Below are 19,857 nucleotides of genomic sequence, written 5' to 3'. Positions count from 1 at the left end.
AATGATGGCCTTCATTAATGCCAAGCGATTGTCGGAATAAATGTGTACCCTGAGTCCATTTTTTCTTTTAGTGGGAGTTCAAGAATAACAAAAGTATGAGCTGGAAAAGTAGAAAATACGACCTGAACGTAAAGAAAAATAAAACGGAAAAATAATGAAGTAGGACAGGAGCAGCCAAGGGGAATGAAGAAGAATGGAGAGGTTTCCTCATCACAGCAATGTTGCTTATGAACCAAGAAAATTATTCGTTGCAGATTTTGTTCTTGTTGCACACACGCTGATGTCGACTATTAATAAAATTCTGAAAGTTACTGAACGCCGAGGCTGGCTAATGAACTCTGCATCAGCATAATTAATTTTCTCCTTGCCTTACATTTTTTTTTTTCCCTGAAGTAAAATCCAAGCCCAAGAAATATGCCCCCGTTAAGATTAGAATGGAATTACACGTGAGATTGAGCTTAGGTTACTGAAAAGTCTTCCGAATTTCCGTGTGTTGATCGACATTAATGTTCGTCTCTTCTTTCCAGGAGAGAAATGAATGGAGGGCTCGGGTCAGCGCTGGACGGAGATGAGTAAAACCTCTGCCCTGGACGTCTAATACCCGCCTGCGAGGTCTGGGCTTGGCGTTCATCCTACGAGACCAACTTTCTCCCTCGCATCCGGAACTTGATCACGTCAGGAAGGGAAACAAACGACCTCCCACACACACACACACACACACACACGCACACAGCACCGGGGATCATATTTCTCCCAGGACGGACTTGATCAAAGGAAAAATGAAAGATCCTGAGCAAGATAAGTGCTGCTTGCATTTATGTGATCCTCTCTCCACCACCACCACAACCACAACCAGCAGCATTTTCTCCTCACCTCCAGCGACGAGGGGAAACACCCGGTCCTCTCTACCCTCCTCCCGTGTGGTCTTGCTGATTGCTCCCTTGGCCCTTCTGACGATCATGGTCCCGCAGGTCGAGGCCCAGGCCTCATCCAAAATGCCGGAGCCCCGAGGGACCAACTACCATCACAAACGAGAGCACTGGTACGCCGGCCTGGAGGAAGAGCCACAACTCCGGATCGAGTCGAGCGTTCGGACGATCCCGAGTCAGTCGTCGGGATGGAGGAACGAGAGGAAAAAGTCCTACGGGAGTTCCTTCCTCAGTTCCAAGTGGCAGGAGACAGTGAGAACCACTCATAATTCCCCTCAGAAAACGGTCTCCGAGCACGACCCGGCGACGGTGCGTGATGAGGATAACCTCACAGACCGGCAAAAGAGGACTCAGACCGAACACTCAACCGAGACCAGTTCGCAAGTGAGCCACCATCTGGCCTTGAAGGACGGGGGTTACGAAGGCCTGGTGGTAGAAGTGAGCGGCAAAGTGCCACAGGATGACTGTCGTACCGTCATCGATGGCTTACAGGTGAGTGTGTCAACCCTGAGTTGGATCAGGTGAATCTGTATCTCCCCTAACGTAAGATATTATCCCGCTATCCTGTTCCTGCTGATCGTCCCTGCATGGTGAGTTATCTTGTCCTCTTTCCCTTCCCTCTTATTCATTATGATTGATCCATATTTCGAACCAACGAGGAGGGGCATCGAAGACTGCACTACATATTTACTACAGCATCTTCGCACATACATGTAAGTAGTATTTTTCTCCTGTACTCGCACGTATTCTGAAAGAAAAATGGTCAGGATATGCACTTACCCTTTGACGTTAATCCTCATATTAACCCAAGGCTGGGGGAAAAAAAAAAGACACGTAATAGATAAAGTGAAATATGAAATCCGCCTAATTAACTTTACCCACCGTTTCTGAGAGGAGTCATTTTCTTAATTATATTGGCAAGATAATGAACTCAGAGAGGTGGTCTGCATATCAACTTTTATTTCTGTTAAATTTGCCTTAAAGCTGTAGCGGTGAGGATGGCTCCCAAATTACGCATCCCCATTGGTTAACTTGCCGACGAAAGGGGCGGAACCTAGTGACGTGTTCACCAATCCCAGTCAGGGGAAAATCCAAGAAATTTACGTGTTTTTCTTTTTTTTAGCATTTGGTGTTGTTTCTTATAAGGTAGTACATTTTTTTGCAGTACTAGTTAGAGCCTTAAATATATGCTTTGTTATTATCCTCCATGCACCTAGGTGATAACGGTATGTGTTATTCAATACTAAAGACCCTAACAACAGTTGTGGTCCATAACATTCTACAAAAACCTAAAAGAACAACACAGCGGATGACTGGATTATCTCGTGTAAACATCAGAACTTCCGTTCCTCGAGTGTTTCACTTATTTCCGTCTGTTTTCCTTACTAAACTCAGCTAACCATTATGGATTTAAGTCGCATGTGATCGTCCACAACTTTCGCTCACATAACTACAAGACTTTTAAGATAGGGCTAAACTATTCTGGACTTCCTGGCAAGAATTCTCACTCCTGATTTCATTTTCCTTTCAAGTTTCAGTCAACTTTTGAATTTCTGTCGCCACATTTTGGATGAGAGAATGTACTCCGTCCTCCAATTCCCACTCCAGAGTCAACAAAACTTTAGAAAGAACGTTTCTTGATGTTGGGCGTCGTGTCAGATTTTAAAAAGCAATGTATTATGAGAGAAAAAAAACCTCTTTTACAACAATAGCCCCTGTATGAATAATGGTAAACATAGACCATTTCTGTCATATTGTATGAGAAAATAAACGACACACACACACACACACACACACGCTCACTCATTCACACACACACACACTCACACACACACACGCACTCATTCACACACACACACACACATGCAGGTTGCGTACAGAGTACATTGTGTTGGCTCAGCTCACACTTGGGGACACACCACTTTAACACAGGTCTGCTGCTGCTGCTGCTGCTGCTGCTGCAGGATCTATCAGGACTCCGTCTCCTCAAACCACCGACACAGTTGCCTTGCCAGATATTCCATCTCATTCATCCCTAATTCCAACTTGGGTTCCATGAACAAGATTCCCATGGCATAAAAAAATGGTACAGTTGATGGCCATCGTCTTTAGTGTGGTTTGCCACTGTCTTCGCATTATTACCTGGTGTTGTTTCGCTAATTTTTCTGAAACGACACGAAATCATGAATCATTATACCAAGCCATTTAGACTAAATCGTCTCTTATGAGCTGACGTACCCAGTGATGAAAACAGTGTATGCTATTTCATTATCAAGTCCACTTAGTGTCGTAGTGCACATATTTTTAATGATCATAACCTACGGACGAAGGCAAATAACAACCACATCCAGCTCTCAAAGGTGCAAGATATATGTAATTACGTAGAGTGTTGGCACAGTACAGGTGCAACAATCATCATTAGTAAGCAAATGACCCATCTGGGATATAATTATGGTAATGGTCATTGTCTATGTTGCCAGCACTATACCAGTCGCTTACAATGATACCATGAATATATATCATATTCATTTCCTCTTTACTTCTTCTACAATGACTTGCGATATCTTTTCTCTTGGATATGATATGGATTACGATAGCGAAGAGCGAAGGATCGAAGAAAATGTAAAACTGGTACGTATGGCGTGGAAAAAGGCAAATTGTATAGTGGTAGTTAGGTAATTTCAAGATGATGTAAGCTTGAGTCATAGTCTAACAGGGTGTTCCATTCCAGCAAATGAAGCGCATCATTATGAACCTGATCTGGTATTCTTAACAGTATTGTTCAACGCTACTCTTCCTAAAAAACAAAATGAAACAATTCGAGACTCTTACATTAATGGAGTGGTCTTGTATTATGAACGGGGGTAGAGTGATATGGAGCAACGGTTGGGAGATGGGGGGGTCTTAGTGCGGTCGCTAGGTTGATCCTTGACACATGAAGTGGTCAAGGGAAAGCCTGGAAGAGCCTGTGGGGCTTAGCTGTACATGATAGGTTCTTGGTTAAGTGTATACTACCACTGGTAGGTCGCGAGAGTGGAGATGTGTAGGGAAGGCTACATGGCCAGGCTGGAGAAGCAGCCCTCTCTCTCTCTCTCTCTCTCTCTCTCTCTCTCTCTCTGGCCGATTATGTCAGACTGAAACACGAAGTCTATGAAATTTGAATATTGTAAAGGGAAAGAACGTACAAGTTTGATGTAAACAAAATCCATGACATGGTTTGACGAATATATTAATAGACGTGCAAGAAATATAGCGACTCATCCGTAATGAATCTGAGATGAATGGGTTTTGCTAGCAAGCTTTTTTTCTGCTTGAATGTAAATGTAGAGAGAGGCTGTCCAGGCAACTAACTAGTCAGAAGAAGAGTATTTTTCAACATCAGATATATTCTACGGAGGCAAGTTCTTCACCTAAATAATATATATGATGATATTGTGATATATATAACTATGTATATTGGAAAGGATCACAATTTTGCGCGTGATCAAGATATTCCTATGAGTCCACGGGGAAAATGAAACACGAAAAGTTCCCAAGTGCACTTTCATGTAATAATCACATCATCAGGGGAGACACAAGAGAGAAATATAACAGTCAGTTGATATACAACGAAGAGACGTAGCTAGGACGCCATTTGGTAAACATGCATGTTTACCAAATAAATATGTATATATATGTACATATATAGCCCTAAAAAGAAATTGGATTCAATCCAATATTCCACTCAAGGTAATTAATTAGACAGGAAAAAAATATCTAGTTCCCAAGAGTTAATTAATGTACTTCATTTGCATATCTAGCCTGTGAAAAATATGGCCTGCCAAGAATACCACTTATGTAGAGTTCTACTATGTTGTCGTGAGGGGAGCTCCAGCGTCTAGTGACTGGAAAGTACTCGACCGATATTTCTGGATCTATCACATCACAATATCCTGGAAATTCTCTGTCGGTTATAAGTTTCCATAAAGACTGACAATCGATTCCATGTATAATTGATATGTCAAATGAAAAGCTTGGTATATTTATATATATATATATATATATATATATATATATATATATATATATATATATATATATATATATATATATATATACATATAGGACCCCAGGTTGTGTGGGCGCTGTGTATATTTGTTAATTACAACGCTATGCGTGTTGGTTTGGTTAGCGTACACACACATACACCTTCTCACCCTTTTATTACCTGCACGAATTTAAAACACACACACACACACACACACACACACACACACACATATATATATATATTTTTTTTTTTTTTTTTTTTTTATACTTTGTCGCTGTCTCCCGCGTTTGCGAGGTAGCGCAAGGAAACAGACGAAAGAAATGGCCCAACCCCCCCCCCCCCATACACATGTACATACACACGTCCACACACGCAAATATACATACCTACACAGCTTTCCAGACGCTTCACATGCCTTGATTCAATCCACTGACAGCACGTCAAACCCTGTATACCACATCGCTCCAATTCACTCTATTCCTTGCCCTCCTTTCACCCTCCTGCATGTTCAGGCCCCGATCACACAAAATCTTTTTCACTCCATCTTTCCACCTCCAATTTGGTCTCCCTCTTCTCCTCGTTCCCTCCACCTCCGACACATATATCCTCTTGGTCAATCTTTCCTCACTCATTCTCTCCATGTGCCCAAACCATTTCAAAACACCCTCTTCTGCTCTCTCAACCACGCTCTTTTCATTTCCACACATCTCTCTTACCCTTACGTTACTTACTCGATCAAACCACCTCACACCACACATTGTCCTCAAACATCTCATTTCCAGCACATCCATCCTCCTGCGCACAACTCTATCCATAGCCCACGCCTCGCAACCATACAACATTGTTGGAACCACTATTCCTTCAAACATACCCATTTTTGCTTTCCGAGATAATGTTCTCGACTTCCACACATTTTTCAAGGCTCCCAAAATTTTCGCCCCCTCCCCCACCCTATGATCCACTTCCGCTTCCATGGTTCCATCCGCTGACAGATCCACTCCCAGATATCTAAAACACTTCACTTCCTCCAGTTTTTCTCCATTCAAACTCACCTCCCAATTGACTTGACCCTCAACCCTACTGTACCTAATAACCTTGCTCTTATTCACATTTACTCTTAACTTTCTTCTTCCACACACTTTACCAAACTCAGTCACCAGCTTCTGCAGTTTCTCACATGAATCAGCCACCAGCGCTGTATCATCAGCGAACAACAACTGACTCACTTCCCAAGCTCTCTCATCCCCAACAGACTTCATACTTGCCCCTCTTTCCAAGACTCTTGCATTTACCTCCCTAACAACCCCATCCATAAACAAATTAAACAACCATGGAGACATCACACACCCCTGCCGCAAACCTACATTCACTGAGAACCAATCACTTTCCTCTCTTCCTACACGTACACATGCCTTACATCCTCGATAAAAACTTTTCACTGCTTCTAACAACTTGCCTCCCACACCATATATTCTTAATACCTTCCACAGAGCATCTCTATCAACTCTATCATATGCCTTCTCCAGATCCATAAATGCTACATACAAATCCATTTGCTTTTCTAAGTATTTCTCACATACATTCTTCAAAGCAAACACCTGATCCACACATCCTCTACCACTTCTGAAACCGCACTGCTCTTCCCCAATATATATATATATATATATATATATATATATATATATATATATATATATATATATATATATATATATATATGTATTTTTTTTTTTTTGGTTGGAGGGCCTCGCTTACAGTGGCAATACCAGGACTGAGACGTGACCTTTCCACTCCGAAAGAACCTCCCCGTACCCTACTCCTGCGTGGAGCGCATCCTCAAAACTTTAAGAGAGCGATAAAAGGAGATCTAGGGTTGCCTCAGCAACTGACTGCGCTTATTGCTGCCCATCTCCGTCTGTCACTGTCTTTAAACGATCAATTCATCAACTTCCTTTTTTGTGTTCAGTGCCCATGACTCATAATCGTGTCACACTGTCTGTATTCTTGTGCTTTCAGAAAGTCCAATCTTCTATGTTAAAAGCACTGACCTCTCCTTCTACACGCTCTTAATGCACCTTCAGCCCCTATTCCATCATATAGTTGCTTCATCCTCAATTTTTCCCTCCTCTACTACCTCCTCTTCTAGGTACCACGTCTTGTACCAAGTACCACCTCCTCGAACACCTCTACAGCCTCTGTACTAGGTACCTAACGAACTGTCCTTCCAGTTTCTCTAAACTTAAACGTATATTTAGACAATCCTGTCTCACCTTACTCCTGCGCCTCATTATCTTAATTCTGCTTGCATTTTTCCTCAACAGTTTTATTTCTCACATTTCGCTCTGGAGTCTGTCATTAGCACCGTGTCATCTGCAAATAGCAACTGATTTACTTTCCAAGTCCTTGAACTCCGACCACATCGTAGACGCACCTCCCCTCACTCCAAGTCTCTCGCATTTCATTTCCTCACCATCCCGTCTGCGAAAGAGATTAAACATCCATCGTGACATCGCACATCCCGACCCAACGTCATGTGGAGTCACTTTCCCTTATCACCTCCTACTCGCATACACTGCGTCACTCCTCTCTTTCTCTACTGACCTTCCATTTATCCCATCCATTTGTAGTAGCTTCCACTGGGCATTTCGCTCATCCTTATCAGACCTTATCTTGAGATCCACAGATGACTCACAGAAGATAAGTTCTTACTTTAAGTACTTCTCACACAGATTCTTCGAAGCAAACATCCTGTCCAAACATCCTCTTGACGCCACCTTCTTCCTCCCAGTCCAGTCAGATGCTCTGCACTTTGCTACCTTCCTCCCAGCCACTTCTCTCCCAACACGAGTTAGTTCTGCTGGCAAGCAGTGGCGGTGGCGAGATGATGCAGCAGCCTTTTTTTTTCGAGTTGTTGAGAAAAGTATAAGTGGCGGTTGTAGAGAGTTGGGAAGACCAGTGTGTTGAGCGTCTCTTGTTAGATGGTGTAAAAGGAGAGGAAGATGATACTGCTAGTGCGTGATTACTGTATATGAATGTTATTTATGTGTTTCGGGGAGCGAGTTTTACGCTCGTGTTGCTCCGTCTCTTAACCTTGCATATGTGGACCATTTCTTTATACCTGTGTATACACACACGCACGCACACACACACACACACACACACACACACACACACACACACACACACACGCCCCAACCTAAGCCAGGTACTCATGTACTGACCAGATTCGAGGAGAGATTGACCACTTTGGTTTGGTCCTGGGCCAGATACCTCGCCCAGGACTCGAACTTATGGGGATCAGTGCTGATTGATCATTAGTAAGGCTAACCACTACACCACGGAGGCCTGTGTAATGATATCAAGGGTCATTAAACTATAATTTCTACGCTTTAAACTAGTGCATTTAAGCAGTATATACATATATACATACACACACACACACACACACACACACACACACACACACACATATACATATATATATATAAATAGAGAGAGAGAGAGAGAGAGAGAGAGAGAGAGAGAGAGAGAGAGAGAGAGAGAGAGAGAGAGAACTCTGAGATGACTGATAGAGATTCGAAAGATTGGAAAGAAACGTAGATGAATTGTAACAGCCATATCATAGATCCTATCAGTTCAAAGCACCCATAATTTCTCCCTGTCAACAGTGTTTCCTACTCTACTTACTGCAGTAATAATTATACACAAGTTTCATTTCCAGAATCTTTTAACAGACTTTATAATCTCTTTTTAAAAGACTTTATAATCTCTATAAGACGAGTTTGCACCGGATGTTGGGAGGCAACATCTTAAATTGGGTTAACAAGGCGTGTAACTTTTTCGCTTGTAATTTATGTAAGTTAAGAGACGGAGATTTTTTTTCTCTCCCCCAACGTTACGATATTAATCATATCATTTTCTCGGAAATATTTAACACCTGTTTGATATCAAACGATGAGGGAGTGAAGCAGTTTCTCACTGCATCATCCAGTGGTGCGAAGCGCTTCGAGGAGAACGAAACTCGTATACGAAAAGTAATGAATGAACTAAACTACCTCAGTAATGTAACTAAGTGGAATGTTCATAATTTCACGGCTGTCGTACCCTGCTCTAGGAGTCGCGCATGAAGCAAGGGGAGGAGGAGGAGGAGGAGGAAGAGGAGCAGCATTACCTGCACCGTCAGACACAGAGAGAGAGAGAGAGAGTCAGGCCAGCAGCAGCTGAACCTACCAGCCTTAATGGAATCAGCACACCGACGACCCACCTCTCTCTCTCTCTCTCTCTCTCTCTCTCTCTCTCCCTCCTGTGCCATCCAGAGTTTGAGTTACCAGTAAATACAGGGGTGGAGGGCCGCGCTAAAGGATCACACGGCATTATTGATGTGTCTGGCGTCTACAGAGACCGAGGGAGAAGTGGGGGGGAAAGTTAAGGGGATTGTATCCCACTTGTCATGGAAGGTTATGTGGATATGAATCCACGGAGGAAGATCAGGCGGCACCTATGTCATTTTGAAGTGTGGGGTCGTCTTGCGGCAGAGATGCTGTGAGGTTGTTGTGTTGTGAAGGAGAGTCGTATATCATGCGTCTGTGATCCTTGACATGATCCTCGAAACGTGAGGATGTGATATATATATATATATATATATATATATATATATATATATATATATAAACATCGTATGTTTGTCGTAAACTATACGCAGAGTTTTGACATTGCAGTTCAACATACACAACAAAGAATATGACTTATTAATTTGATATCCATAATCACTATCATGCGAGAGTGAGATCGCTTAGTACACAGAGCTGTTCAGAAATCGGTTTCTGTAGAGGACTATGATTAATGAACGTAGGTCAAAAGAATGACAGTACAGGAGAGAGTGTCTGACGTATCCCTTGATTAGTAACTGCAACGAGTAAACCCTAATTAATGGGCATCATGATGAAATGAAGTCTCAAAATTTCACTTATGTATGTAAGATTACGACATTTCGTGGACCATTATCCTCCTACGTTGCTCCCACCTTACGAATTCTGTAGTCCGGTCGTTATACGTCAACAAGTTCTCATTTTCACTTCAGGTTTTTTTTTTATCATATATCGTCACAGTTACGTCGTAGTGGGACTGGAAATGGTTATCGCTGTATCGACAAGAATTTGAAATTTACAGAAAACGAGAAGAAATATGAATCAGTTAGTTTATAGAGTAATCATTTCCTTTTGAAGTAAGATACATTCGTTTAACTGTAACCTGCCCTTATTATAGGACGTTCATTATCCTCAAAAAAAAAAAAAAATGATTGAAAAAAACTTTTTTTTATTTATAATGACATAAATATTCATACCATACATGTAGCGCAGATGTAATTGAAATACGATTCCCGGAATGATCTATCATCGTTTTCCATGACGTGGGGGCATATAATGACCCTAGATCCTTTATTTAGGCCATAATTTGCCTGTAATTGGTACATAAACAGACGCATTAATTGTCAACCAGACTGAAAAAAAAAAATCCAAACCACAATAGATATCATTAGAGATATACGCTAACAGAGAGATTTTGATGATATGAAAGCACACACACACACACACACACACACACACACACACACACACACACACACACACACACACACACACACACACACACACACACACACACACACACACACACACACACACACACAAACACACAAAAAAAAGAAAAGAAAAGAGGATGGGAGAGGAATGGGTAGAAGAAAGGGTGTAAATTAAGATGTAGTCTATCAAATATTAAAGACACTTGCAGTGGTTGATATAGGTTTGTGTGCCTTTGGGATTTTTTTGTTTTTGTTTTTCACCTGTGCTTTATTTATCTGCGTTTAAAGCGTTTGTGTGTATGTAGGAGTACGTATTTTTCTGTGTGTGCCGGTGCATATATGTTTGTCCACATGCATGCGTATGCATATATTCATGTGATAATCTTGAAGACTATATATATATATATATATATATATATATATATATATATGTATATATATATGCCTGTGACATTCTCTTTTTCTATCTCATTTTTAGTTCCTTAATTCTTTAAATGATTTGCATTTATTCTTTTCAACACCATTTAATTCGCAAATATTCTTTTTAATCATGTCAGCTGTTTGTGAGTTACATTATTTAGCATTTAACAAGATTACATTAGTAACAAAATATATATTGTCATTTTGGAAGCAGTAGCCAAACGACGAACGTATTCATTTCAATTTCATTAAATAATTACTGATGGGTCCAAAAATTTGTAACTGGGAATGTGTTTGTATTAATTAGTCGACACACTGGAACAAAAAAATAGGACTATGTCCAAGGGAATAATGTCAATATTAGTACAAGAATGTGCTTAACTGTAGCTTATATCATCATAAGTGAATTCATGTAATAATCACGTCATGTAACTTTAACTGACTTCATCTTCTCTACACTGAAGTTGAAATATATTTGAAGGTTTCCGTGAATTTGCTGTCTGATGGAAGAATTTTTTTATCGTATGAATTTTGATGAAACTTCATAGCATACAATTTACCATCTGTATTGGTTCGTTTAATTTCAGCTCATATTATATATATATATATATATATATATATATATATATATATATATATATATATATATATATATATATATATATATATATATATATATATATATATATATATATATATATGATGATCACACTTGTCCGTGATGATATTATGAAGGTAAAATCGCACTTGAGTAGTTCATACAATTCTATTTGACACGTAATTTTTCTCTCCATATGGCACGACATGTTTAGGGGAGACATTCCCCTTAATCAGGTGTCCGTACTTAACAGAGTTATTCAAATCCCAACATCAGACTTGGTTCCCGCCGTCCAAAGGCAATCTCTCTAGGCCAAGCACTGTCTGCTTTTGTCTGGTCGTAACCCTTGTAAGGAGAAGAGAGTGATTAAGGAAGGTCAGGTGGTAGGGGTTGACCTGGGTAACTTGAGTGTGTCATGAACAACTATTTTATGTTTTCGTGATTTGTTAGTTCTATCATCATGAACAACAACAGCTTTCCGTGCATAAGAGTCAGCTCAAAATTAGGAAAAAGAAATAAAACCTTTATGAGCGATACACTGAGATTTCAAAAACTGGTGTGTAAGGTTGCAGTAACCCTAGGCATGGTATCGAGAAAGAAGCGTTCAGTGTGGGAGCAATATATGATATACCATGACATGAAGGAGGTTGTAAGGTCCTTCATAACGCAAGCTATGTGGCAGCACCATCGCTACCATAACAGTATCACTATGCATCTCCAACAAGACGCACCCAAATCTATTCACTTTTCACGTCCCATGATCCAAGATTCTTTTTTTTTTTAAATTTGGCGTTGTCAGTCTTGATATTAAACAGGAAAAAAATGATTTATTTGTGTCCATGGCTTAAACAACGTTCTCTTAAGAATACCTGCGAGATATATATTTGGCTCATACATATGACACCAGTGTGAGCCATATATAAGCGCTTGCGAAAGCATCTGCCTAGAATATCCTGATGCAATTTGTAGTATTGGTTGATGTGATGATTATTCGTAATCATTAATCCTCGTAAGGATTATTATGGTGCAACTCAATAAACCATAATCAAACCTTTTCTTTTCCTTTTTACCATTTCATTGTATCATCAGGTTCCTGGTAAACAGAGACGAGACACGCCTAATGAAATCTTCTTACTGAGGACGTGGTGAGCAGCCCTTCTTTCTATATTCAAATGAAAACACGAGTAAAGCCCTAATGTATACCATAGAACTACGTGGAGTATATTCCTTTCTTCAATTTGATTAGCCTCTTGAAGGTTTCCGCCTATGTATTCTACTGACTTTTCCTCCCAAGCTTCCATACTTTTCGTCTGTCCGCGTTTCAGCAACGAGCTGAATTTTCACCCCGCGAGAAGGCATCTAAAAACAGCAGACAAAAAAAAAGAAAAGAATGAAGGAATTTCGTAAACGTGAGACTTAACCTTAGCTTTATATTCCCTCCGACGACTCGTATTTAGTAAGTTTCATTCTTCGTCTGTTGGGTCAGGCAGAACGTGAAGTGCTAACGAGGTTTACAGCAAAAATAATTCTGCTTCTTAAACGTTGGGATTTCAGGTGTGGCGAGGTGAAAATATTTCCAGCTCAAGAAAGGTATTACGGTGGTGGGAGAAGGTGAGTTATCTTATGATAACTCCCACCTTATACTATTTTCTGAAGGGAGGTTTCCCGACCTGAACGTCTTCTTTTACAGTATCACTGATGTTATTAAAATCATTACCCATATGATCAGTTATTCTCTCGTTAAATAGTACAGAGATAATTGAATTGATAGTCACTATCATCATCATCATTTTCATCCTCGATTATTTCGAAGTTTACCTCACGTTGGTTATCATCTCTTACCACGATAGATAGTGATCGTCACTATCACCGCTAATGTCAGTGATAACCATGGCTATCACTTGACGGAGGTGCGCACCATCCATCATCTGTGAACACCACACGCAAGTTCTACCCATGCCTAACCATGCCAGGCGCGTGGGGAAGCCGGGAGGTGTAGCCTATTGTAGGGAACACCTTCTCCTCGTACCACTGTGTCATCACATACGACAGCACACACATCAAGCTGAAATTATTGCCTGTACTCCGAGAATATCAATTCAGTTAGAATACAACTAGGTTCCAGCGTGTATAGTTAATATATATATATATATATATATATATATATATATATATATATATATATATATATATATATATATATATATACATATATATATATATATATATATATATATATATATATATATATATATATATATATATATATATATATATATATATATATATATATATATATATGTATAATACTCACGAATGATAATGATAATGTTAATTGGTTGATGTTGCATAAGTTTAGCAATGCCCTTAAGAATGTAAACATCTTGCATGCGAACCAGCCTCTCTCTCTCTCTCTCTCTCTCTCTCTCTCTCTCATGTTTGCATTGCAGCTTTGTGAGTTTTAGTGCTGGGAAGAGTTAATATCCCAAAAATTCGGGTTCGTGAAAAATAATGTGTTCATTTCAAATTAAAACTTTGTGCAATTCATTTTCAGGTGGAAACATTACCATCAATACATACTGTAATGGCCGAATTTATCCCATTTGAATTCTCGTTCTGACGAAAAATAGAGAAAAAAAAAATTATCCCTAGCATGCCATCCTGGCCACAAAATATAATTTCTAATGTTTATTAGTTTGGCTCAGAGTTAAGGAAAAAGCCGTGGCCTACAAAATTGGTCGCATCCACTTTGCATGTTATTAGTACAGGGAAAGGGAGTTAGGAAATGAAATGTGAGGAAACGAGGTTACTACAACACCAGGGAGAACTCATATACATGTCCACCACTGGGGCAATTCAGCAGTGAAATAGCAGTAAATTGATTATCACAGTGAATCAGAGAATAGGAAAGCAATAGTTGATACAATATATATATATATATATATATATATATATATATATATATATATATATATATATATATATATATAATCTTTTTTGGTGGGTGTGTGTGGTGATCTATTCGATTATTCAGCTTAAAGATTGATATCGTGGATTAAACAGATGAAGTTGATTGTTTACTGAAACTCCTCTGAAACCTACTACCACTGAATGTTTAGCAAACCTTTAGCATCTGATTCATATACGATGTATCTATCATTCTCTCTCTCTCTCTCTCTCTCTCTCTCTCTCTCTCTCTCTCTCTCTCTCTATATATATATATATATATATATATATATATATATATATATATATATATATTGGTACGCTAGGGCCACCCTTCTGGCATCTAACCCATCGGTGCGCGAGATCCCACAGTGTTTTCCTACTTTCATGCTAGTTGGCACTTCATCCGAGTAGCTCTGCTTAAGTGTACGATACAAAACAATTTCAGTTCAAAGGAAATTGATATCTTCACATATAGCCCTTACTTGACCAGTCATTTCAAGTGTTTAACGAAAAGCATTGATTATCATTTCAGTCACTCTCAACGGAGAGTTTCTGGAGCAGAATTCTTGCGGTAAACATGCTTCTTAGTGTGTTTATCATGTCGTACGTAGAGATGGAGAGGACGACAAGCTTGGCTAACGTATTGTGTACTTTCTGACTCGTGTGGTTTTGGGCAACTAGAAGCGTGCCGCAAGGAGTGGTCTTAGGGCCGTTACTGCTCTTCTTAATGTTATATCGTCCTTATAGTTACTGTTTTGACTGTGATGATGAATGGTGTCTGTTAACGCGTTCTGGGGACAGGCACTCCCGAAATCCCGCAAGAGAGAAATCCAGGTACGAGAATCCAATCCGTCTTGTCCTCTATCACCTCAACTGTGCGCTGTTGACCTATGTGTCCTGGGCAACAGCAGGAGGTATGTGGTTTTTCTGATATGTCCTGGGCAACAGCAGGAGGTATGTGGTTTTTCTGATATGATTTTCTCAGACATAGAATGACGCCAGATATGCAACATATGGCTACAGTCTGACACTGTAATGACCACACCTTCAAATATTCATGGGAAAATTAATGTTTGTTAACCACGATTGCTCGTCAGTCGTAATTATTGGAAAATGAAGAAATTGTGTTTGTGACGCGAAAGTACCCGATTCATTTTTTTTTACACTGGTCTTGCTTGTCAGTATTGGAAATACATAGAGGAAATTCAGTATTTTTTCGCACTGGATATTGCTTCCTGTATGTGATGAACACTCCCTGTGAGTCTCAGGGTTAACGTAGCATATATGTGTGTGTGTGTGTATACTATATATACATATACATAGATATGTATATATTCGATTTCTATCAAACGGACGTAATTCGTGTGTTAGTCATAGGAAGGTTTTATCACACTGTAGATGTCTTATGAAGCTCAGTTGGCGTCTAGCAGCATTCAATGCCATTATCACAGTTTTGTTTTGTTTCCGACACACTGATGACCAGAAACATCTGGTACACATACTGCCAACATTAACCAGCATCCAGTTCGTCCGCACACAAAGCCAGTTAATTATCTCGAGCAATTAATTTATCAGATCACTGATATATTCATTTTGCCAGGTAATTTATGGGTAAATATGTACTTTCGAGAGTTGAATTATTCCATACAGTTAATTTCCCCCCGCCGGATATATAGATAAAGTTATCAGAGCAGCTCAACACATAAACAACAACGTATAAACACACACACACACACACACACATACACATACACACACACAAAAAAAAAAGAACAATCGTAAACACGAATGAAAGCACATACTCTCTCTCTCTCTCTCTCTCTCTCTCTCTCTCTCTCTCTCTCTCTCTCTCTCTCTCTCTCTCTCTCTCTCTCTCTCTCTCTCTCTCATACACACACGCACACACATAAAGGTTGCATGTCGGGTGAACTTTCTCAAAATCATTGAAGGTCGCTTGGCGGAATGCCAAGAGAATTCTGTTGAGGAACTATTACTCTCCTTGATCTACGGAAATGACTAGCCAGAAGGCATAGACTCCTGCCAGAATATGTTTACAGATAAGGCAAAGGTCATGAGGCCAGTGAAACGCCAGCAGTATTGCATGAACTTACAAAGAGAACCTTGACAGACTCCAAAGTTGGTCTGGTGCATGATGAAGTTCAGCCCCGAGCAAAGGCCTTCACTCCCCCACCTGTCACCACCTCCACACCCTTACACTCTAGCGTCCACCTCTCCACCTACCTCCACCCCAACACCCCAAACTCTACCGTCCACTCCTCTGCCTACTTCCACCCCCACACCCCACACTCTATCGTCCATTCTTGCTCCTGTCACCATCCTCACACCCCACACTCTAGCGCCCACTCTCCCACCTTTCTCCTCCCCCACACCCCACACTCTAGCGCCTACTCTCCCACCTTTCTCCTCCCCCACACCCCACACTCTAGCGCCTACTCTCCCACCTTTCTCCTCCCCCACACCCCACACTCTAGCGCCCACTCTCCCACCTTTCTTCTCCCCCACACCCCACACTCTAGCGCCTACTCTCCCACCTTTCTCCTCCCCCACACCCCACACTCTAGCGCCCACTCTCCCACCTTTCTCCTCCCCCACACCCCACACTCTAGCGTCCACTCCCCCACCTTTCTCCTCCCCCACACTCGAGCATCCAATCCCCTACCTGTCTCCTTCCCCACACCCCACACTCTAGCGTCCACTCCCCCACCTTTCTCCTCCCTCACACTCGGGCATCCAATCCCCAACCTGTCTCCTTCCCCACACCCCACACTCTAGTGTCCACTCTTCCACCTTCCACTCCTACACCGTCTAGTGAGGCAGTGTACGCTCCCCGCCCACGCACGCCCGCGCCCACGCTCTGTGGCAATAGGCCTTCTTTCCTTCCCTCTGTGTTCTTGATATAGATTGCTCGATCCAGTAGCATATATCATGTATCATACGTATAGCGATAACTTTATATTCTAATTTTGATTCTAGGAAGTTATTTGAAAAAAGAAAATAAATCATAGTCGAAAGTTGTTTAACTTTTAGAAATAGACTGAAAAAAAATCACCCAAAGGCGAAAGTTTTCAATTTTTGTAGACGGTTGAATACAAAGAAAAAGTCACTAAGAATCGATTTTTCATACTTTTTAAGCACATTGAATGGGAGAGAATCATCCAGACTCTTAGTTTTTTTAAGTATAGGTTTCCTTTTACTTTCAACGTAAGTGAAAAATCACCTTTTGTGAGGCTATATCATTGGACGGAGTCTTGTCAAAGAACTTCTTACTCCAAAGGAGCTTATATTCACCTGCTACTGGAAGTAGCGCAGCCTTGTGCAGCAGGAACCTATATAAAACAGCTCCTAGGCCATCATCAAGAGTGTCTCTATAGAAACAAGTCCTTGAGTAAACATACAATGAAATGATATCAAGTAAACATCTCTACAGTGGGAATTCTATTGTAACCATTAATTTCCTCTTCCTGTCATGCGTATGAACATTATGTTATACAGTAAAATCTGTACCCGTTGTAACGTACTGTAAAACACGAGAGGAAATAATTGTAACTCTCAGTGTTCGTGATCCACGTGTGAAAACAGGAATATAGCCAAAACTGGAAAACATTGAGCCTGTGAAAGAAAATATACTTTTAATCAAATCCTTGTTACCCCCGTCGTAAAATTCCAGGACCCAATTGTACGTAACATTAGGTGCAAGTATTTTTTGAACTCACTTTTTTCTTCATTTTTATTCCGGAGAGGATGTGAATGCTTCATTCACGACAATGAGAATGCTTCATTCACAACGAGACAATCGAAAACGATTTGACGTCACTGAGAGAACTTCGGTCTTTTCCAGTATCCAGAACCTATTCTCAAGGGAGGATATTATTTCTTGAGCAGAAATGGTTTTTTTGTCTTACGAAGGAGAACGTAGTGTGCTCCTAAAGTCCTACGTTTGAGGTCGGAATGGCGTCGTAATATAGACGATGCCACGCAGTAAATCCCAAGAAGTATTTCAAGAGGCCAGGGTGGGAGTCGACCAAATCCAGTGAGACTCTTGCCTGGAACTTTTCTCCTCCTGGACATCGGGTCTAGTGAAAGGAGACCCCACAGGAAGGAGAAAGTTGGCCTCACTCCAGATAAATTATGAAGTGGGAGGATGGCAGTAGTAGTGCTTTGTGCTTCTCAACCCAACCAGTGTATTTTTCTTTGTCTTTTGTCACATAATCGCATAACCATCCATCTCTCTCTCTCTCTCTACATATATATATATATATATATATATATATATATATATATATATATATATATATATATATATATATATATATATATATGTAAGTATGGGTATGTTTGAAGGAATAGTGTTTCCAACAATGTTGTATGGTTGCGAGGCGTGGGCTATGGATAGAGTTGTGCGCAGGAGGATGGATGTGCTGGAAATGAGATGTTTGAGGACAATGTGTGGTGTGAGGTGGTTTGATCGATTGAGTAACGTAAGGGTAAGAGAGATGTGTGGAAATAAAAAGAGCGTGGTTGAGAGAGCAGAAGAGGGTGTTTTGAAGTGGTTTGGGCACATGGAGAGAATGAGTGAGGAAAGATTGACCAAGAGGATATATGTGTCGGAGGTGGAGGGAACGAGGAGAAGAGGGAGACCAAATTGGAGGTGGAAAGATGGAGTGAAAAAGATTTTGTGTGATCGGGGCCTGAACATGCAGGAGGGTGAAAGGAGGGCAAGGAATAGAGTGAATTGGAGCGATGTGGTATACCGGGGTTGACGTGCTGTCAGTGGATTGAATCGGGGCATGTGAAGCGTCTGGGGTAAACCATGGAAAGCTGTGTAGGTATGTATATTTGCGTGTGTGGACCTATGTATATACATGTGTATGGGGGGGTTGGGCCATTTCTTTCGTCTGTTTCCTTGCGCTACCTCGCAAACGCGGGAGACAGCGACAAAGTATAATAAAAAAATAAATATAATATATATATATATATATATATATATATATATATATATATATATATATATATATATATATATATATATATATATATATATATACATATATATATATATATATATATATATATATATATATATATATATATATATATATATATATATTTTTTTTTTTTTTTGTCGCTGTCTCCCGCGTTTGCGAGGTAGCGAAAGGAAACAGACGAAAGAAATGGCCCAACCCACCCCCATACACATGCCTTGATTCAGTCCACTGACAGCACGTCAACCCCGGTATACCACATCGATCCAATTCACTCTATTCTTTGCCCTCCTTTCACCCTCCTGCATGTTCAGGCCCCGATCACACAAAATCTTTTTCACTCCATC

The 19,857-nt window shown here is 40.5% G+C and overlaps 1 protein-coding gene across 2 annotated transcripts in view; it reads left to right on the top strand.

Annotated features, from left to right (window-relative positions):
* Positions 1-413: 413 nt before the first annotated feature.
* LOC139756887 (calcium-activated chloride channel regulator 1-like) overlaps positions 414-19,857 on the top strand; it is a 259,533-nt gene continuing 240,089 nt past the window's right edge. The window contains exon 1 of one of the 2 annotated variants that reach the window (XM_071676782.1): positions 414-1,421. In XM_071676782.1, the coding sequence (XP_071532883.1) occupies positions 780-1,421 (642 nt within the window). In that variant the 5' untranslated portion in view covers positions 414-779. The remainder of the gene's footprint in view (positions 1,422-19,857) is intronic. The other variant, XM_071676773.1, reaches the window with a different exon arrangement.

Source organism: Panulirus ornatus, chromosome 2 (assembly GCF_036320965.1).
Source record: "Panulirus ornatus isolate Po-2019 chromosome 2, ASM3632096v1, whole genome shotgun sequence".
Taxonomy (NCBI): Eukaryota; Metazoa; Arthropoda; class Malacostraca; order Decapoda; family Palinuridae; genus Panulirus; species Panulirus ornatus.
Note: the sequence above shows the minus strand (reverse complement) of the source record. Positions and strands in the feature narration are given on the sequence as shown.